The 22,956-nt window shown below is 39.6% G+C and overlaps 1 protein-coding gene across 3 annotated transcripts in view; it reads right to left on the bottom strand.

Annotated features, from left to right (window-relative positions):
• poe (E3 ubiquitin-protein ligase-like protein poe) overlaps window positions 1–22,956 on the bottom strand; it is a 206,180-nt gene that overhangs the window by 149,731 nt on the left and 33,493 nt on the right. For all 3 annotated transcript variants that reach the window (XM_083109941.1, XM_083109943.1, XM_083109942.1), the window contains exons 12-17: window positions 15,706–15,920; window positions 11,824–11,947; window positions 7,684–7,910; window positions 6,804–7,019; window positions 5,950–6,122; window positions 78–219 (exon numbers count right to left, since the gene is read on the bottom strand). In XM_083109941.1, the coding sequence (XP_082966067.1) occupies window positions 78–219; window positions 5,950–6,122; window positions 6,804–7,019; window positions 7,684–7,910; window positions 11,824–11,947; window positions 15,706–15,920 (1,097 nt within the window). The remainder of the gene's footprint in view (window positions 1–77; window positions 220–5,949; window positions 6,123–6,803; window positions 7,020–7,683; window positions 7,911–11,823; window positions 11,948–15,705; window positions 15,921–22,956) is intronic.

Here is a 22,956-nt window from a genome sequence, read left to right as displayed (position 1 = left end):
ACAGGCAGAACACATTAGACTTTTCGCACCGAAGATAAAATGTAGCATTTCTTAAATTTCTATGTAAATAAGCATACCTTCATCCAGCCATTGAATGTCCTGCATCCACTGCGAGGACCCCAAACAAGTGAATGCAGCAGCAGAGATGTGTCAGAGATTTCTTCACCACGCTCTAAACGATCCATGTAGGGAGTTGAAGGAGGCAACATCTGAAGTAATCTAAAACAAAGATTTAAAAAAATGAGCCAACTTACCATACACAATCTGAACATTTCATATCTATGTCACCCACTACACAGAACTTTATAGGGCTGAGCCGATGCCAGTTGAAATGTGATCAGTGAATACTAGCTGATACTTTCCAGTCCGACGTTTTCATAGAGTCTAAAAATCCATAAGATTATGTACATCATGGGAAGAAATGGGACTCCTTGATTAAATGATTATATAAGACATAAGCGAGTTACTAAAGATATATCCGCAAACTTACTTGTAAATGTTCAATTAATTTAAGTGGCCTCTGCCACCCTCCACTTGGGAACTTGATGCTTTACTGTTAGGTTGACTTCCGGTTTCTGTTGTTGTTTTCTCGACTACAGCTAGGGGTGCTGGTGTAGCCATTTCGACTGTTGCACGCGATAGGTTTGAGCTGTTGTAATAATAGTAGGAGCCAAACATGATGAGCCTGACCGCTGTCGATATTCAGCTCGTGCGGAAAGTGCATAATTGCATGCTTCTCTTTGATTTTGGTGTCGATTAGGGTGTGTGATGTGTGCCTAACTGAAACATTTTGGATCCTGTGTTTGTTGAACTTGAGTTGCCTTGCTAGTTCGGTAGTGGGTTGGGATTTTTTTGCATTTGCTAAGTGCTGTTGTATACGCTCATTGACAGATCTGATGGATCTGCCAATGTAGTGTGAGTTGCACTCACACTGGGCATCATATACACCTGGGTTGTCTAGTGGGGAAAGAAATGATCTCTTGTGTTTGCTTAGGACACTGGCTTATTTTGTTCATTGGTTTGTGTGCAAGTGTTATGTCATATTGTTTCAAGGTCTTGGCTAGGTGGTTGGATGTAGTCTGGTGGTAAGGGAAGGCAATCCATTTAGCTTTATCACTGCTGGCTGGGTGGAGTAGGTTAAATTGTCGTACTTGCATTTCCGCTTTGCTGCACCATGTAGAGTTGATGTACTGTGTATCCAATTTGAAGTCCTATGTCCGTTACTATAGTAACTTCTTCCTTCAAATCTTCTTCACTTGAACAGTGGGAGAAAGCTCTTCTGTAGAAGTTAAGCCATACATTGGCTTTATGTTGGGATGGGTGGTTGGAAAGGGGAGTGGATATACTGGTTCCCTGCCCCTGGTTTTCTATAGACCGTGGTGGTGAATTTGTTGTCTTTCCTTTTGATGATTAGATCTAGGAAATTAATGATGCCTTGGTTTTCCCGTTCTATTGTAAATTTCAACCTGGGGTGAATGTTGCTAAGTTTTTCCATGAGTAGATCTATTTCCCCTTCCCTTTTGTAAACGACCAAGGTGTCATCTGCAATATTGTATGTATCGGAGTTCTGGTGAGTGAAGAATATCTTTTTCAGCTAGGTGCATAACAATGTTTGCTATGGGAGCGGACAGGGGGTTGCCCATGGCCAAACCTTCTGTTTGTATGAAATACTTTTCTTGAAATTGAAAATAGTTGTGACCGAGGCAGATTTCAAATAACTTGGATACCTCAGACACTTCCACTGGTGAGACCTTATTGGCAGAGAGCCATCTTTCCACTGAGGTGAGGGCTAGGTTGATTGGGATGGAGTTATACATGTCAACAATATCTATGCTGGCAATTCTGGCATGGTTGGCTTGTACTATTGATGTTATTAGTTCTTTGGCATCTGTGCTGTTTCGGAAAATGTACGTTAGTTTGTAATTGTAATTTAACCACTTTGTGAGGTGGACCGTAGGTTGGTTAAACTCTGCAACAATGAGGTGCATCGGAATCCCCTGTTTGTGCATTTTTGGAATACCATAAGCTATGACGGGAGATGAGTGGGTGTTTAGGAGAAGTTTGCAGTCTTCCTGGTTCAGCATTACACAACTTTCAACTGCACGCTTGATTATGTGTTTGCACGTTTCGGTTGGGTCCCTGTTGATGGTCTTGTATGAATCACTATTTAGTTTTTCATGCATTTTACATGAATATACACTGGTTTTTTTTTATCTGATTTCATGCACCAACAGTTGTTGGCTTCCAGCCAAGATTTGAATTCGGTTAGCAATGACCTGATTTTTTGGTGGGTCGGGTAGGATTTGGATGCCTTCTGTAGGGCCACCTTCTGCAAAATGCCTGCTGTCGCTGTCCGCATGTTGCAGGTTGGGTGCAAAACATGCCGCTTTTTCTGCTGCACATATGATATCTAGGGTGGGGGGTTCACTGGTTAGTACATTGAATTTTTCGCCGGAAACTAGGAGATTTTTGAAGGAAAGTGAAACGTTGAGGTTCGTCAAGTTGACAATGTTGTTCACTTGTCCGTGATTTGGGTCATTCACACTTTCACTTGGCCACTTTCCCCCGATGTGGTGTAGTTTGCTGGTGAGGGTGCTGTTTTTTTGTTTTTTTTTCATTTTTTACAGTATGTAGCATGTACAAAATAAATACGTAAAATAGTATTAAAACTTTTCAAACTTACGTGAGTGAGTATATGTTAATCCGGACGACGTTTCGGAGGTAAATACTTCCTCCTTCTTCAGGTCTAACTAATAAATCTAGACACCGGACATGGTGTCACGTGAAATAATGTTAAATAGGGATATGGTTGAAGGAATCGGTAAAAAAACACTTAAAAATCCTAGTTATTAAAATCATAAAAATCCCTATCCAGATAAAACATTCTAAAAAATACTCATATTCAAAACTAAAAAACTAAAAACCAGGTGCCCACATGGCAGCCGATGAACTCCCGTCCAGCAGTAAGGTGAAGCACGTGGGTTATGGTCTACAAGCGCAGAGTTGGAGATTACCTCCTCCCCCACAGGATTGATTCCCCTCAACAGCAACGTCACCAATCCAATGAGAATTCACGTTCTTCCCCTACAACTCTCAAAACTTCGGCGGTGACATGAAAACCCAACTTATCATAATTTTTATCGGCATTATCCCATTTTCTAAGGAAACGTATCCACCCCTCTTCCAAATTACAGTCGTCCCTATTGAGCTTATTGCCACTTCCTGTGCATCATATATATGCTGCTTCATAAATGTTCTGGTCCAATTTATTATTACTTTTCCTAATAACTTCCCTTTTTATAAACCTATGCTTGCTCTCAATAATGTGTTCCGCGAGGCCGGTTTTTGAAACCCCTTCTCTGATATCTTTATCATGCTCACCCCATCGGATTCGCATACTCCTTCCCATTTGTCCTACATATTCCCTCCTGCATTCGCATACAATTTTGTAGACAGCTTTCTGTTCTTCAGGGTCTTCTTTCTTTCTTATATTACGTAAAACATTTTTCAATGCTACGGGGGGGCTTTCATTCCACATTTCACACCGTATCCTTTCATTGTTTTTTCTATTTTTTCAGAAATTCCTATATAGAATACCGACAAATCATGTCCCCCTATCCTGTTCCTCCTTTTCCTTTATAGTAGGGAATACCGATAAATCATGTCCCCCTATCCTGTTCCTCCTTTTTAACGTCCCTAACAGCAATATTAATCAGTTCCTTCCCTACAATTCTCCTCGCTTTCCTTGCAATCCTATCCATCTCAAAGGTTGTATGCCCATTCTTTAAACCCACTCGCCTTATCCAAGTCATGTTGATTTGGTGTTTTAAGTCCACTTTATGCACAATAAGGCTAATCGGGACTGGACCTACAGTTTAAAGTGGGATCCGAACCACTTTTGCCTCCACCGGGTATCGAACCTGGGACCCTTTGATTGCAAGGCTTATCCAAGTCATGTCTTTCTCCTTCTCATTTTTGTCATTACACAATCTCTCCGGCCTGATGTAGAAATTAAGGTAAACATTATATTTGACTCTACATGAGTGTTCAGAACTCTTGTTAAGGTACAGATTACCCGCTAGTGGCTTATGAAATACACCGGTCTTTATTTCGTTATCAGTTTTTGTTATGCTGAAATCTAGAAAATTGATCTTATTGTCGATTAGGTCTTCCCTAGTAAAATTAATCCTTTCCTCCTGTTTTCCCAATTTGGTAAAAACAAGGTCTTCGACATACCTGACGTAGAACTTCACCCCCCCCCCCCCCCCAACTAGGTCTAAAGCAGCTTTTTTGATGTAATACATGAAGATGTTAACAACGTGGCCTGAGATCGGGTTGCCCATGGCCAATCCTTCTTTCTGTTTAAAGATATTCTCATTAACGTAAAAGTAATTGTAACCGGTTATAAGGAAAAACCACCTAACGTATTCCCATGCAACCAAAACTTCTACCCCTTTCTTCAACAACCACCTCTGAAGGCAGTCACCCGCTTTGTCTCTTGGAACACTAGGGTATAAATTTATTACGTCAAAACTGCTGATTATATCAACATCCTCTATTTCAAATCCTTCAATGGATTTTTTAACCTCTACTGAATTTTTAACACTTTTATCAGTTCCTTAGCCAATCCGTATCCCAGGTGTTCGTATGTAGGAATAATGGGCCTAAGAGGAACACCAACTTTGTGAGTCTTTGGAATGCCAAACGCGGTAGGAATATTCCCTTCTTTAACCTTTTCAGGAGTTTCCTCTTGATGTTATTTATGTAGCACGTAATCTATATTTTTGTTGGCATGTAGCCATCTCGTGCGGTGTAGCACTGATATGAGGTAAATTCTTTGTTTATCACACACGTGCGCCAGTTGTCAAATTTCTGTGTGTTTGTCCGCAATATCGACTGTAAGCGCTCTCTGTTGCGCATTGTACACGATGTTTTTCATTTTGTAGCTGTTCACCGGCACTTTCAACTGAATGACCTTTGGGAAGACGTCACATGTCACAGGAACCGGAAGTCAGCCTAACAGTAAAGCATTGAGTTCCCAAGTGGATGGTGGCAGAGGGCATCGAAATTAATAGAACATTTACAAGTAAGTAAAAAGGTAAAGTGCTCCCCTGTGCTTAGCACCACGCCATACAGGCATATAGGGGGTGTGGGGGTAACGCCCCACACTTTCTTGATCCGGTCATGAGTGGGGGTGATGTGATCAGCATCACGCCCCTGACTGCCTTTACCTCCCAGGGTTTCCCCCAGGTACCCATTTTATTTGGCGCCGGGGCCGCTTCCAACGTTAGAAAAGTTCCCGGATTTGAACCGGCCGGGGATCGAACCTGGGACCTTGAGCATGGTAGTCAGACGCGTTACCGACTGAGCCACCGCGGCCACTTACAAGTAAGTTTCGCGGATTTATCTCTAGTAACTCACTTACGTCTTATATTATCAACCACGTTGTTTATTCCCCTCAACATGAATAAATGATTATCTCATGCAAAATTCTGATACAATGATATGGAACAGTTTCAATGAAAAACCTATACATTAATATTTATAGATACTCTGAACTGTTATAATTTTTAAGTACGGTAAGTGAATCGGCACAGGTACTGGCATCAGTTCAGAGGCATATCAGCTAACCAACATTATAACAAAAATTTATTAATTGCATTCATATACAGTGAAACCCTGATTTCATGTTCCTCGATTTTGCATTTTGGCCACATTATGCACTTAAACATCAAAGACCCAATAACGCACAAGCGATGAAACTTTTCCGGAATTTACATTTTCCTGTGATTTCTTTCATCACAGGGCCTGAAAAAACCCCAGAAAATCAAGGTTCACAGAAAATATTTCCGAGGTAATAAGGTAATAATGGAATATTAGAACAGTGTGCATGTGTTCAGATATATTAAATAACGTAAGTAAATATTAATAATAAAAAAAACTACTCACCTCCAACAAATGGTGAAACAATACTGGACAGCACACAATCCTGTTACACTAGACTTTTCTCCACGCTTCGCAGCATTGCTACATTGGTTGCTAATACTCAAAATGTCAATAAGTGCATCAATTAGAAGAGGATACTTCAATTTGTCAGCAGTTCCCAAGATGAAATTGCAAGCCTGTGTCAAGAAATAAGAGTAATTAGTCACAAAGTCAATTTCGGAACGAAAACAGTCAATATCGGGTTCAAATGTGGTAAATAAAATAAACTTTCACTGTTATAGCGGCAAAAAAGTGGTATATAAAATGACATTTTGGTTTTCAAAATTGTGAATATAATCCCAAATTTAGGTTAAAAACTGCACTTACTACACAAAATAAACATATCCTTCTAATAGCACATTTATGTCATTACCAGAATTTTAAGTTTATTTCTGTATAAAAGGGTCCATTTTTGCTTCTCAAATATTTACAGCAGAATTAATCAATTTTCCATGAATTGCATAACTCACAGGATAATTCAAACTTCAGAAAGTGTCACGTTGGTAAATAAACTCTAAACTTCGTGTTCAGAGAATCTATCTCGCATTTTGCAGTTTATTTAGCATAATTTCGTGACAAACAGGGTAGGATAACTTTCAGAAACATGAAAAATTATAATTACAATGTGTTATTTCACATTTTGTGTTTTCGTCAAAAACGAAATATGCATGCCTCTAGTGATCATTTATTTCCAGTAATTATAAAAATTCACATCTTTTCAAAACTGATAATGAACTGTCAACATTAGCTTTAGCAAATGTATAGAAATCACATTTAGAAAGAAAACAATGAAAATTTGATAAGATAGAGCTACTCACCAATCCGTCCAACTTGGGTGTATCTTGATTATTGATTTCATTCTGAGTAAGACTATAGAACCTGGGTTTCATAGCGAATTCATCCTGTGGTGCGTATTTCCTATAGTTATCCTCAATGTCCTTCCATGGGCAGTATATTCTAGATGCAACACGAGCAGCATCCTTATTTTCACTATCTGTTACCAAACTTGTTGCACTAAATAAATTCCACTGCACCTAGGGGAAATTAAGAAAGAAACAGTAAGCACAAAGCAGGTCTCCATGGCCGAGTATCCTAGGCTACTTACATGAAGAGGAGGTTCAGAAGCCCACACATTTTTTTATCAATAAAATTCAAGAAACTTATTTTGTTACTGAAACAGTTTCTTTTGTTGTTTATATAGGTGCAGTTATATAACAATTATAATAATGACAAAAATTATCATCATTAATAAAATACAAGAACTAATTAATGTATGGGTGTCATACACAGATTTTATCATTCACTAAACTCAAGGAAATTACATTAATCAATCAAGGTTTCTTTTTGTTTACAAAAAAGTTACCTGGTAATTATAATAATGACAAGATTTACCATCATTACCAAAAAATTGTACACCGTCACTGGCATGAATGTCATGCTGGAACACTTATCTACTTGCAATTATCATTATAATATAATCTAGTAATGAGCAAAATTAAGAACGTTTGGCATATGTTGAGTATTTTAAAATGGTTAAAGGGTTGGGCCTAAAAGTATAAATGAGATTCAAGCCAATGAAACATGAGCCTATAATGCAAAACAAGCATAACTCCAATGAGCATGTGTCATAGTTCAACTGGCAAAGTAGTGTTTAACTTGTAATAAAAAAGAATTTGAACTCAAGATGTTATGCCTTACCTGTTCCAAAACTGCTGCTGGTGCATCGTACAAATGTTTCATTAAATATTCGAAAAGCAACAAAAGTCTTGATAAGTGAAGCAGCTGGGAGTCTTTCATGGCAGAACGAACTATCTCGCTGCAGCGAATCACACCATTAGCACATATCAGCAGCACTGACTTTTTCTGCATCAGATTCAGTGAGTGGAAAAGAAAAAGGAGCAGCTGGGCATGTTCCACATTCAGGTCTGAAAGGTAACAAAAAATAATCTGTAACTTTACAAACCCATGTACAGTCACAGACACTGTTGGATTGTAACAAACACATTGACTTTCAATGGAAGCATTATAACCCAGAAGTGTCCGTGACTGTACAAGTATGGGACCACTTAGCAGGGTGTCTACAATTTTGAAAAAAATAAAAATCCCCGACTATTCCAGGTTTTCAAGACCAAGAACCAATTTTTTTTCAAATTCATGCATTTAAAGATGTGTGTAAGAAGGCCACCATATTTTAATTAACACTACACTTAGATTTCCACTTAACCAAGTTTTTAGAATATTCACTTCACATATAAAAGTGATAATAGCAGGGTTGACTTGCGACCAACTAAGAATTATTATCATCAAAAAATTTATAACAATTATAGCATAAATAATACACAATTATAGTAACATTTAGTAAAAAAAAAACCTGTATTAACTGCACTATCTACCAAACAAAACCCAAAAATTGGAACAAAAAAGTGATGAAATCCAATAGCCATTTACTGTAGTAATTTGCACATGAAAATTTTTCAAAATGTGACATATTCCTAGGATGGGCTGATATGAAATTTAGGCCGATACCGATAAAGTACTGACATAAAATTTTGGCCGATACCGATAAAGTACAGACATAAAATTTAGCGATACCAATAACCGATATTCTACCGATCAGATATAAAATTAGAAATGGTTCTTGAAGAACCTGAAATGATCATTGATCTCCTTAATAAATGTGTGTTTCAAGGTGACTGCAGTGCAAAAGAAGTTGAATATTTAGACATTTACTTTTTTAGAAAGAAGGGCATGGAGATTATCCATAAAAATTACAACAAAATGGCAGAATTTTGCACTAAATTATAAGATATTTATTGATATATCAGATCAGTAAAATAATCGGTAATTTTACTGATAAACCGATACACCGATATGCATATATCGGCCGATACCGATAGAGTACCAATTAATCGGTCCCATGCCTACTAGAATATTTAATATGCAGTTTCTACTATAACTTTGGTAACGCCCAGTACAGTTTATCCACAACAAATTTAGAATTCCTTCCTTGTCCTCTTTGTCTTTGTTCAAAAACATACTTTTAGTGCACTACAACAAAAACGTTGATTTTTCCAGAAAACCGGTAAATTTCCCTGACATTTCCAGGATTTCCAGGTTTTCCAGACTGGTAGACACACTGCTTAGGTGTAATGACATTTCTGTATCATATGATATACATTCACGTTAGGTTTGAGCATATTACACTTGTGTTCATATTCTAAAATTACACTGATAAACAATGAAATACTCCTTTAAATAAAACTAAGTGATCTTTATGTATTCAGATGTGCTGATAACGAATATCGCATCCGTTTTCCTGTATCACCCACATTTTATAGTTTTATGGTTTCAGGTCTCCGCACCCTGCTCTGCATCCGGCTTAACGTTTGGTTCCTAGCAAATGGATATGAACCTATTAGCGACCTTGTGTGCTTATTACTGGCACTTAATATTTCGTGGAGGAAACATCTGGCAGTAGAGTAATTTCCTGTTTCTCTGTTAAAATTTGTTCTTTTGTGGGTTAGTCAAGTCTTAACTTCCTTACTTCCTTTCCGAGTAGCCTTCGCGAGTAGCCGTATTTTATGTTTGTGTATGTTCGTGAAATTGTGAATGTAATATTGTGTTTAGTGAAGTGAAGTGTAAGTTGTATTTTAACAAAACGATCAGAGCATTCATAATTGTTTTTTTAAAGAAATATATTATAACTCAATTAATGAGTTCGCCATGTCACGCGAATGTGTAAATAACCCGAACTTGTTTTGTTATGTTTGCGGGGAATTAACTCCGAAGTCACAGAGAAATACTATCACTCCTATAGTGAAAAAATCATATGAGTTGTATTTTGGAAGCAAAGTAGACGAGGGAAAAAGCTGGACACCAGGTAAAATTTGTTGTAATTGTTCGCGAACTTTACGTGGTTGGCTTAACGGCACTCACAAATCGATGCCCTTCGTAAACCCTGTAATATGGACAGAACAGAAAGATCATACTACGGATTGTTACTTCTGTTTAACAAACATAGTGGGATATAGTTCTAAATCAAAACATTCTATATTTTATCCTGATGTTCCTTCAGCCAAGAAATCTATGAGTCATGATTTTATACCAATTCCTAAGCCTCCTAAAGAATGGACAGTGGATGAAACAGAACCAAGCAGTGCTTCTCCAGATGACGAACCTGAACCCTCATATTCAAACACCGATCCAAATTTTCCTGATCCAAATATACCTCACTTTATTTCCCAATCCGAACTAAATGATCTAGTCAGAGACCTCAACCTTTCTAAAGTTCAAGCGGAATTATTAGGTTCTCGTCTCCGAGGGTGGAATTTATTACAAGATGGTGTTAAGGTGTCATATCGGAAACGCCAACAATCACTGACACATTTTTTTTTCTGTTAGTAATGAGTTAACTTACTGCAATGTTGTAGAAGGGCTTCTGCAAGAACTTGGAAGGAGTCACAACCCAAACGAGTGGAGACTATTTTCAGATTCATCTAAGAATAGTTTAAAAGTAGTATTGTTGCATAATGGGAATATATACCCATCAGTACCCCTTGCCTATTCTTCCACCATGAAGGAAACATATGAAAATATGAATAAATATTAAAAGTGATAAATTATGAAAAATATGGTTGGCAGATATGGGGAGACCTCAAAATGATTGATTGGTATACTGTTAGGCATGCAATCTGGGTTTACAAAATGTTGTTGCTTTCTTTGCGAATGGGACAGCTGGGCAAAAGAAACATTACAACATTGTGGATTGGCCCATACGAAAAAACTTAATTCCTGGAGAAAAGAGTGTTAGGAATCACCCTCTACTTGAGAAAGACAAGATTTTGGTACCACCGTTGCATATAAAGTTAGGGCTGATGAAACATTTTGTTAAGGCTTTGGATAAACACGGTGAGGGTTTTGGGCACTTGAGAAAAACATTTCCTAAACTCAGTGATAGTAAGTTAAAAGAAGGCATATTTATTGGGCCGCAAATCCGTGAGATCATTCATGATGACAACTTTGTGGAATTGCTAACAGAAAAAGAGAAATGCGCATGGTTAGCTTTCAGACAAGAATGCTGTAATTTTCTTGGAAATGTGAAAGCTCACAACTACAAGGAACTTGTTAAGAACTTGTTGAAGTGTTATCAGCGCATGGGGTGCAATATGTCCTTGAAACTTCACTTTTTACATTCGCATTTGGACTTTTTCCCCCCTAACTTGGGCGCGGTTAGTGACTAATGCGGCGAGAGATTTCACCAGGATATTTCTGTCATGGAGAAACGATATGCAGGAAAATCGGTACAGAACATGTTAGCAGACTACTGTTGGAACCTCAAGGAAGAGGTTTCTGGTGGCAGTTACAAACAGCAGAGTTCAACAAAGAAATTTTGACAATGTGAGTAAAAATGTGTTTTTTTCCTTCTTTTTTTTTGCATGAAATTTCTTCATTGAACAGTCAAAATCGGTCCTATATATTTTAATATTTCATAGTTATTCACTTCAACATTTAAATCTTATTTCATGAGCAAAGAAACAAAAATAATTTCAAATTTCGATGTATTATTACAAAGTGAATTAAATTTTTATTAAAAACAAAAAATGAAAATCCAGGGAAAACGATAGGTGATACAGCATTTCTACTTTCAGATTTGGATTCAACGGGGTCGAATTATAAATAATCACCTATTTTCGTTCAAAGGAGCAAAAAAAAGTTTGAATTTGTTCATCAGTGTTATTATTCTTACATTATCAAATATCTAAGTGGAATCTCAAATGTTCATCCAATTACTTTGTTACTCAATAAACATAAACAATGGATTTAACAGAGAAACATTACCTTCATTTTCTACTTCAAATGTTGTTGGTGGAGTGTAGACATTATCTATAAGAGTATTCACTAGTCGGGTCCAAATACTAATGCAAGCATTCTCTTTCTCTTGCTGAGGTTTCAGTAGTAAAATCTGAAAAAATATATAATAGTCAACATTAAATATTTTCTGAAATTCAACATTAAACAAAATGCTTCAAATTATCAGAGAAAACTGAAGCTTGAGCAAGTAGTCTTGTGTGTACTCCAAGATTTATTTTCCCTGCCCGTATTTGTCTTCTATTACGTGTTTTGAGACATAATTTCACAATGTTCTTCTCATCTTTTCTAATTATCTCATTTTCCCTCTTAAAATGTCTTTCTGACTATTATTATATTTCAATGATAATTTGCTGGAAAAAAAAAATCTTTCTATACATTTGATTGATATACAGTGCTCGAAAAATTTTCTTCAAAGCTAGGTGCCAGCTCTGAAAATCAGGCACCAGGAAACTAGCTATTAGCAATTGTGCATACTAGTTTCAAAAGTCGCACAACCCAAACTTTGAAAATGTATATCATGAAAACCGTAAGAGGTATTACACCAAGTTTTCTGCACTAAACTAATCATGTACGCTATCACTGGGTTAATACATTTATGTTAACATGTATCCAAATAAAAGCAATTACATTATTTTAAAAAATACTGTTAATTTGCTGAAAACATCTGAGAATTGATTTTCAACAATATATACCAACATAGAAATTTTCAGTAAAAATGCCAGGACTCGAACACGGGTCTCTGATATACTGTGCCATTGCTCTAACCACTGAGCTACTGAGCCGGCCTGGCCTCGCCTGATTTTTTGCTGTCGCTGTTTTACCTGCATGGCATAATACAGTAGACTTCGACATTGCCTGGTTCCTCCCAGCGTAGAGATGCTAATTATTGAAGATCAGGCACACACAGGAAATGTACTACGAACAAATTTTCAGCGAAAAATGCATTAACATCTCTACGCTGGGAGGAACCAGGCAATGTCGAAGTCTACTGTATTTCAAAGGCAAACAACAGATCCCACTGCAGTAGCACTGGCAGAGACGATTCCACACAAGTAAAACAGCGACAGCGAGAAATCAGGCGAGGTCAGGCCAGCTCAGTGGTTAGAGAAATCACACAGTATGCCTGAGACCCAGGTTCGGGGCCTGGTCGAGCCTCCATTTTTCGCTGAAAATTTCTACGTAGTACATCTCCTGTGTGTGCCTAATCTTCAATAATAATACCAACTCTTAACAATTTGTGGGATCATTTGTTGGTGTTGGACTAGTCGTAAAACAGTTGCTTTGTGAGGTACAGCAGAAGCAGCAGACTTTTCTTGGAAAACCTCTTGCACATGAGTGTAAGAATGAGTAGTAAAATACTCTTCAGCAATGCAACGTGCTGCTCCAAAGACTATGCCATGCTGAATCAATTAAAAGAGCAGGCATAGTAGCGTCAAAGTGAGCTAAGAGAATTCAGTGTAACCAGAGGCAAGACTAGGATTCTATCAAGAGTCCAATTTCGGCACAAAATCTTAGTTTATGATTTTTTCACGTAAATGTATAGCCAATACTTAGGCACATGTGGCATGCATCTGTTGACAATATTTCGACCTGTTAGCACTGCCATACATGTCCCAAAAATGGCACTTTTTCACTTAACCCATAAAATCGCCAATAAAAAATCCATCAAATGTTGCACATGACCAATAATGGTCACAAATGACAGAGTGACATGGCATCAGTCATCAGACATCTAATTATGACCCTTCGATAATTTCTTACGTATTTTTCTTTCAAAAGTGCATTTCTGGAAAAATTTTAACGCTGACTTCCGCCAGTTATTAATTTATCTAAATTTTCTGTATGGAGAAAACTGATAATTTTAAGCACTGGATTCATCAAAATTTCGTACATATTACAGCATAAGATCACAGTCGCCAAGGCTGAAATTTTTAGTTGCCATGGCGACCGGGATTTTTCGAGCCCTTTTGATATAATGACAATGTGTAGTGAAATAAGTACACATTTGTGAAATAAGTACACATTCAAGATTTAAACATACATATTCAAATTTTCTGTAGCCTTCTCTGTAATATGAATTACTAGAGGTACATATTTTTGGTGAATAAAAAGCAAAATATTTTGGTACAAAACAGTCCATTTCGGATTCAAAAGCGGTAAATAAAATTAAATTTCGCAGTTACAGCGGTGAAAAAGCAGTATATAAAATGACATTTTGGTTTTTAAATTGTGAATATAATCCTAAATTTGATTTAAAAACTGCACTTACTACACAAAATAAACATATCCCTTTTAATAACACATTTATGTCATTACCAGGATATTAAGTTTATTTCTTTATAAAAGGGTCCATTTTTGCTTCTAAATACTAACAGCAGAATTAATAAATTTTCCGTGAAATGCATAACTCACAGGATAATTCTGACGTCAGAAAGTGTCGCGTCGGTAAATAAACTCTAAATTTCGTATTTAAGAGTCTATTTCACATTTTGCAGTTCATTTCGCATTATTTCGTGACAAAAGAGGGTAGGAAAATGCATCTCACACCTTTCAGAAACATGAAAAATTAACATTACAATGTGTTCTCATATTTCGTGTTTTCATCAAAAACGAAATGTGCATGCCTCTATGTATTACATTAAAGTATATACAAAATATCTACATATGTTTATTTAGGTGAACATTTGGTGTGTCAGTAAAGACTTTTTCTACAATTATTTTCCCTTCAAAAAACCACTACGACATGTATTAGAAATTTAGAAAAATTACTTAAGTTTAGAATTGCTTCTAGGCAGCCCCGGCGCCCACCCAGCATCGAATAACATGGGTACCTGGGGGAAACCCTGGGGGGTAAAGGCGGTCAGGGGCGTGATGCTGATCACATCACCCCCAGTCACGACCGGATCAAGAAAGTGTGGGGCGTTACCCCCACACCCCCTATACGCCTTCATGGCATGGTGCTATGCACAGGGGAACACTTTACCTTTTTTTTTACAATCACATGATTTTTTCTGTGGTTTGTTTTAGGTGCTATCTGTGGCTTATAGTGCCCCAAAAATTGGCTCAAACTATCACAAACAGAGACAACAGAAAAACAAAGATGACTCATTATGTTCTGAAAGGAATTCTAATCAGATGTATTTTTTCTAAATTTGGAATTTTGTAATGGGTTTCCAAAAGAGAAGTTTTCGAAGACCAGGGCAGCTGTAATTTTATGTAAATAAGAACTGCACAGCTGTGAACCAAGAAGACACTTAACAGAAAGGCCAATAGGAGTATTGTCAATTGTCAATTCTTCATCCCCATTTTTGGGTGGAGGGGACAGAATGAACAGACACATCCTTCACTTTTGCTGAAGCCTAGGAAAAAACAACTTTTAGCAGACAACAAATCGTGGAACTATTGGTTTGTCAAGAGCAAGTTTTTTCTCCAATTGTACACCATTCCTTACAATGTTCTCTGGGAACATTCAGACCTAAGTGACACACGGCAGGTGACAAGCAACATTTGGAAACTATCAGAAATAACTACAATCTTTTGAACTAAAGTGACATGCCAAGCTACACACTTCGCTTGTTGCTTGTGTCACTTGAACTAGGAAGTTTTCTCAATGGAGTACAGTGTTGCCTCGGTCTGTTGTTTCCTGCATCCACTGAATGCTTTCTTATATACAGTTATGAAGGGGACGGTGTCACTTTGCTCCTTGTCACTTCGGTATGAAACACCCACGTTGCTTGTCACCTGTCACATGCCATTTGTTGCATTGGTCAGAAAGTACTCCTCTTACAGTGATGTAAAATGAAACTAGATCTACTTGACAACTCGCAGGCAAGAGTGCAATGTACATACCTGTGCAAGTGCTGCCAGAGTCCTAGGGTACACCTGAAGTGGCCAGTTGCTCTCCTGTGACCATGGGCTAACACCCAGATGATTCAGTAATGTATTTTGCAGGCTTTCATTCAACAGTTCAGTGGCCAGCAGGTTGTGTGTGTACCTAGACAGAGCCTGGGAAAATTCTGAATACAAGTTTCCCAACATGGGTCCAAAATATACTGATATCGTTCCTGAAAATAAAACAAAATTCTGTAATATACTGCTTCATTTGGAACTATGTAGATTCAATGTATTATGTGGGAAAAACATAAAATCTCAAAATGTACAAGGTGCATTCAATAAATAACCGGAAACGTAGTATAAAAAATCTAAAATACAACCGTGATTGTTATACGTTTGTTATTTTGTGAAGGCATCTGTAAGCTATTTATAGCTGGGGCTGGCCTGCCTGCCTCGCGTATGGGACGCTGAAAAACAGTTACACAAGATGACGGCACCCTTACAGGATTTTTGTTGAGTGAAGGCGTGAAACTGGTAGAAATTCATTGCCGCATGACAGTTCAGTACGGTGACAACTGTACGAGTCGATTACAAGTGTACGACTGAGCTGAGAAGTTCAAACAGGGCATAACCAGTGTTGAAGAAATTCCCAGAACGAAGAGTTTGTTCAACGGAAAGGTCATGTTAGCTTTTTTTGGGACCACAAGTGGCCAATTCTTGAACATTACATGCCCAGAGGTCATAATGTAAACAGTACCACCTACTCCAACATTTTGTGTGAAAAACTGAAACCAGCCATTCTGCAGAGACGACGTGGTCCGGTGCCCACTGGTGTGTTTTTGCTCAGTGACAATGCGAGACCACACACTGCCAATGTCACATTGTCTACCATTCAGGACCTAAAGTTTGAGTGCTTACCCCACCCTCCATATTTGCACGATTTGCACACCTTTGGCCTACTGAAAGAAACACTAAGTGGATCGAGGTTCCAGAATGATGACGATGTCCAGCCAACGGTGCATGAGTGGCTATGCACGCATCCAAAATATTTTCTTCCAAATCAGTGCTTGCACTAGCGTAGGTGCATTGAACTGGGGGAGACTATGTTGAAACATAGTATTGTAGTTCTTCTGGTGCTTGTAATAAGTATTTGTTACTACATATTTCCAGTTATATATTGAATGAGCCTTGTAAATTTGGAGTTCCACTACATCAACATACCAAGATTTTATTACACATTTTTACAATGTATACACTTTAGACAGAAGCAGTCTGCTGAGTTCATATACACATTTTATTTATATGCTGAGCAATTTTCTATATACTTCAATATTGAATCACAACATTACCTTTCTCATTCACATCAGCTCAACTGTATTAACACTACCTTCACAGTTTCTTTTATAACTATCCCGTTGTACATTTTCCAGGCCCTTGCATAACTAAAATCAAAACTTCTATTTAAAGACTAAAATCTTCACACCAAGGTTAAAGGGTGGAGCTGTAAAGGGGGTACTTGTCATGTGTAAAACACAGGACAACACACAACCATATAGAGGATTATATTGGTTGTGTACAAATGCAGTTTACTGGAGAGGTTGATATATGTGTGCTTTCCAAGGTCACACATTCACCCCTTAAAGCACTGGGATTGGTGGGAATCATTTAGATTATCAGCATTGGTATCAGTTCAAAGTTCAGTTCCTCTTTTGTTGTTGTTGTTACCGGAATCCATGTTTTCAGTTTAGAGAAATTTTGTGCCAAACACACACATACACAAATGTGCATTGCATTCTGTGTATATTTTACATGAATTGATTTGGTATTTATAAGTCCACTTTATGCACAGTAAGGCTAATCAGGACTGGACCTATAGTTTAAAGTGGGATCTGAAACACTATGTGACTCCACCGGGTATCGAACCCGGGACCCCTTGTTTACAAGGTAACAATGCTACTACCACTGCGCTATCAGGGAGGCCCGATATTTTACATTATTCCATCCATTTTATAACCAACCAAAGGTTGGGTATACATCCCCAATACATACAGGAAGCACTCCACTCCAACCAAAGTACAAGGCCAATTCAATTCAGGTAAAATTAATAGGAATAGACATTCCCATATATGTTAAGATTAACAGAAATTAGGCCTAATTAGTAAAAGTATGATAAAACATCAAAATATTAAGTAAATAATAAGCCCCAGACCAAAATTCATTGGTTATCAAAAAGACATCCTTTTTTTGGACAAACAGAATTCAGAGAGCACATGTTGTTTTTCATGCAAATTTTTTATTAAAACAGATATTTTCAGGATAACATTTGTGCAAGCACAAATTAACTTGCTTTCCCTGAAAATAACTCCAAGTCACAATTATATGTGCAAACAAACCACAAAAACATTAAAAAATCGATGTTTTTGGACAAAAGACAATCGGTCTCACAGCACCAGAGCCATCTGGTGAGAGTCAGTGGAACTAGCCCTGACTGGACTGCCATCTATTGGACTTCTCAAGGTACTAGATAAAGGCAAGTAACCCAAGATGCTGTGAACCAATCAGATGGCTTCATGGGCGTGGCTACCAGACAATGAGACTGTGATAGCTTCTAACATGTGAGGAAGCCATCTTGATTTCACTCTGTGTTGATAGTTAGGATAGTTAACATCGCTCCAAGTTTTGGGCCAGTGTAGGCCAGTGGAGAGAGGACAAAGGAGAAGCCCTTGTGTTCTAACATGTGGAATATCCACTAAGTGCTGGGAAACAGCCCTGTAGTGTATAATATGGACGAATTACAGCACTTGAAGTACCTTAAAGTGCATAAAACCAATATCCATGAAAATTCGGAAATTTTCAATACCACATGGTGAGGGCAATGAGCCGTCAGGAAACCATGATGCTTTGTATCCAAAGACATCCACGATTATTCGGTCCATCCTTTGTGATTTAGCTCCCTGAAACAGTTCATGTGCAAGCCAATACCCATATGCCTTAAGATACCGCTATATTTTTAGTGAAAACCCACCAGAAATTCCCCCATTTATAGTTGGAGTGAAAAGTGTTTGTTTTAAGGCCCATGTGTGATGAGGTGAATGCAGGATATGTAAGTACCATGCTTTTTGTTACCCATTTGTTGGTTCTAAGTGTAAAAGCGAACCTATAAGTTTGTGCAGTGTTTGTGTATAGTTAATTGTGATAACATCAGAATATTAAATGTGTCTTTCCAACATCTTGATTTATCAATTCATATTTGGGCGGGTAAGTCCGGGAAGCGTACTTCTCGCTCCGGAATAAATAGGCTGAAAGTCCCTATGATAAACCAGCAATCACTCCTCGGAATGGATGCTGGTCTATTGGGGACATCCTCCATGTTAATGGTCACTGGAGGACAGCGTAGAGCTGCACGGGGATAGGTGCGTCCAGGTTGCATAGCCAGGTAGTTTTGCGGGTTCAATGAAGCCCAAGGTGGGTGAGTAGGTTAGGTTCATCCTTCCTACCACTCGGCAACGTAACCTGGAGGCACGTATCCCTGGACCAGCCGCGTAGACAAAGCCATCCGACTCCCAAATCTATCGTCGGTCTTCCCACTTCTTTTGTCTCTTGCGCGGATCGCAAGATTATGAGACTCAGTACCGGCACTCCCCAAATATGAATACCAGATCAAGGTCGCTGGAACGGCCAGCAGGTCGTGGGTTCCCACCCAATGGTAGTGCAAGTACCAGTAGTAACCCCCAACTTGACCTCATTGTGGCAATGCTCCAAGAGCAATTGAAAGTCTCTGAAAGTGTTAATCAGAAACTGTAGGGAATTTGCCAAGGCATCGGCGGAAGTAAATCGGAAACTTGAAGCCGTAAGGACGGAATTCCAGGCCAGACTGGACTCCATCCACAATGCCACCACAAAGACCTCAGAATTGTTAACTAAGCAAGTAGCTACCAACACCGATAGAATTAACCAAATAGAGATCCAGTGTAATGACTTAGAGTCAAGGTTAGGTAGGGATTTTACACAAGTGTCAGGTCAAATTTCGCAACTGAGGGAACTCGTTGGCGAAGTGCAAGGCGGTGACAATCAGACCACCACAGCTCAGATTCTAGGGAGGTTAGATGCCCTAGAAAACATATGCAGAGAGCTCACTTGCAGTGACCACATGGTCACGATCGAGAACAGGGTTCTCGAGCAAGTGAGAAAGGAAATGCCGAACTGCCAGGCGGAAAGCCGCAGCTCGCATGTATGCATTTCCGAGGGCCAAGTCACTGAGCAGTGCACCTCCTCACAACAAAGGGTTGGTGAGGAGCAGCTGCCAGCAGAACAAAGGTCTGACGATGCAAGCCTGATGAGGATTCTTGCTTGCCTGGAAGGTATGGAGAGACGAATTACTCAGTCCGCCCTTCCACTGACGTCAGTTACCATGCCCGTCTCATCTGCAAGGAATGTGTCTGTTCACCATGCCTTGCACAAAGCCAAACGAAGACCTAAGGGTTACGAAAGCTCTGACCAGAGTAGTGGCTATGTGTCTCCCCCTAACAAGTACCACCCACTTGGTAACTCCCCGGAGTCCAACTCCGAAAGCTCGGATGCCGAAGTCCGCAGCCAGAGGAAGAGGAAGAACCGGAGGAGGAACAAGAGCAAACCTAGGGTTAGGTTTGCTGATCTCAAACAGCTCCCAACCTTTAACGGGCAGGGGAACAGGCTGGCCTCTCATTTCGTGCAGGAGTTTGAGAGAGATCTCACTCTCCTGGAGGTAGATTTGGCGGAAGCCCTCCAAATAATCTCGTTCTGTCTACGGGACGAGGCAGGGCAGTGGTACGAGAGGAACGAACGAAAGTTCAAGTCCTACTCAGATTTCAAAAGGCAGTTCCTCTCATATTTCCAAGGGGATGGGTGGAGAGCTTCTTCCCTTGCGAAGGCTCTCAACGAAAGGTACAACCCATCCCAGCACAGATCAGTGCACAAATATTTCTGGCGCCAAGTCAAAATGATTAGGCTTGCGTTGCCAGAAATCGCCGACAACCAGGTTTTCACCCACGTTGTGCAACAGCTGCCGCGCAGCTTGAAGGACCAGTTAATCCTGGCTCCCTTTGTCTCTCTTCAGGAGGTGGCCAACTCCATACTTCGGTATGAGAGTGTGCAAGTGCCACAATATCCTGAGAGGGAAGTTGAAAGGCCAGCACGACCCAATTACGGGAAAACCACGACTCGCATTAACCGGACCTATGTGAGTCGTGGTCAGGGTGAAGCGAGCGGTTCGTCCAAAAAGGAGGACGCTCACATGTGCAAATCTGCGAGGGGCTCCCGGCCTAAGGAGTACCCAAACAGAACCAAGGTAGACCGGAGAAAGGGTGGAACGTTCCAACGTAAGAGTTCCGCCAGCTCACACGGGTCTTCCGAGCATCTCGCTGAGGTGCATCCAAATGTGCACAACCAGGGAAACTAGGTAGGCAACGTCCTGACGTGGGGAAGGGCGATGCCAAACCTAAACCTGTCCCACAATGTTCAGATTCATGCAAGCACACTCCACTGATAAATCAGTATCAGGCAGTGGGTGATTCAATGTTATCACGTCTTGCGCAAAGAAAATTCGGGTATCCTGTCCAAAGAGACAGTGATGGTAATTACCACATCGGACTTTGCATATCTGGACAAACCTCAGCGCAGTTGCTCAGTGCTTTGAGAAGGGAAAAGTGTGTTCATAAAAATGTGTTATTAATGGTATCCACAAATGATATGCTCCGAGGGAAGGACACCAACCAGGTGTTCCGGAACCTCCAGGATATCATTTACACCCTAAAGAGGAAAGGTGCTCAGAAGGTCATTGTTCTGACTCCTCCACCAGTTCCCAGGTTAGCCAATGAGAACCGACACAGGTTCTGGGCCATGTATGACTCATTGATTGCAAAAATATTATCCCTTGATGATAATAGCAATGTAAGGGTTCTGGATTCCTCATCGAAATTTGTGCATAAGGGCCAAGAAATGAACATGTCGTTGTTCGAAGAAACCATGGGTTACGGTCAAAACATGAGACCCGACCTGGTTCACTTCAGCCCACGAGGTATGGATACCATACTCAACGCACTCGATGAGGTAAAATGGTTCACCAAACCAGGTCACACACCCAAGGGTAGACAAATGGAATCTCAACAGAGCGAGATGAATGCCATTCTGCCCTATGAGCAACCCTCGGGAAACTAGCCTGTGCTATTCTCGCTGGGGGTGATGGCGGCCAGGGTGTAACAATTCCTACTCGGTTAGTAAGCATGGAATTTAATAGTGAGGAAACTCATTGATATATGTTTTGTACATTTTTCACTTCCCCAAAGAATCATAGTAGACAATGGTCCCCAGTTAGGGCCAAACAATTCACTCAGGAACCCCGTTATGGAACACTTTTATATTCCTACAGGTGAACAAACCGAATGGGATCAGCAATTGTTCATGGCTGTATCCCGGACGGCCTAAAGGCGAAACAAAGCCAACAATAAGGTAAATAAGTCACAGCAAAACCGAACTGTGATCAAAGTGTACGACTTAGTTTTTCTTAAATCCCATCTCCAAAGCAAAGCTCTAGAGGGACAGACCCACAAATTGTTCCACACCTTCTTCGGTCCATTAGTTTGTAGTGATCAGGTGACAGATAACATATTTAATCTTGTTCATTGTGTTAGCGGTAAGAGCCTACCCAACCAACATGTCAATAACATGAAGTTGTGGAGGTGTAGCTATAAGGTGTATAGTCATTACATTGAGAAGCTCAGACTACTACATCCGGTGTTAGCATCGAGAGTACCTCAAAGAAGTTAATTCAAGCCAAGGGGCCTCTGAATTCAACGAGGACTCAACCTCAATCCCGACGGGGTGCAGCCGTTTCCCTACGACTTGCTTTGTCTGTTGGTAAGACGAGTAACTGCGCACAAATGGCTCCACCCTCGTACCCTTGTGATACTTCCCCATGGAAACTGTAGATGTCTGCTCGTCAGCTCTACGTTTCTTCCTAAACCCGATATCAGTAGGACCTAGGAGAGAAGTACGCGACGGTACGGCTCCTGCGCTATAGTATTAGTCGCATAAGAGGTATTGGTATCCCTCTAGCGCATCCAGGGTAAGACGCATGGATAGGAGTGTACAACAGGTACAAGATGAGGAGAAAAAGCTACACATTTTTTGAACACTAGTATTAATATATGTTAAAGGTCAGAGGTTTTGTGGATGAGGTTCTGTCTGGTCTGCGACATTCACCCATTTGTACATAGGGTAGAAAAATTT

This window comes from Lepisma saccharinum, chromosome 23 (assembly GCF_977018435.1).
Source record: "Lepisma saccharinum chromosome 23, izLepSacc3.1, whole genome shotgun sequence".
NCBI lineage: Eukaryota > Metazoa > Arthropoda > Insecta > Zygentoma > Lepismatidae > Lepisma > Lepisma saccharinum.
Note: the sequence above shows the minus strand (reverse complement) of the source record. Positions and strands in the feature narration are given on the sequence as shown.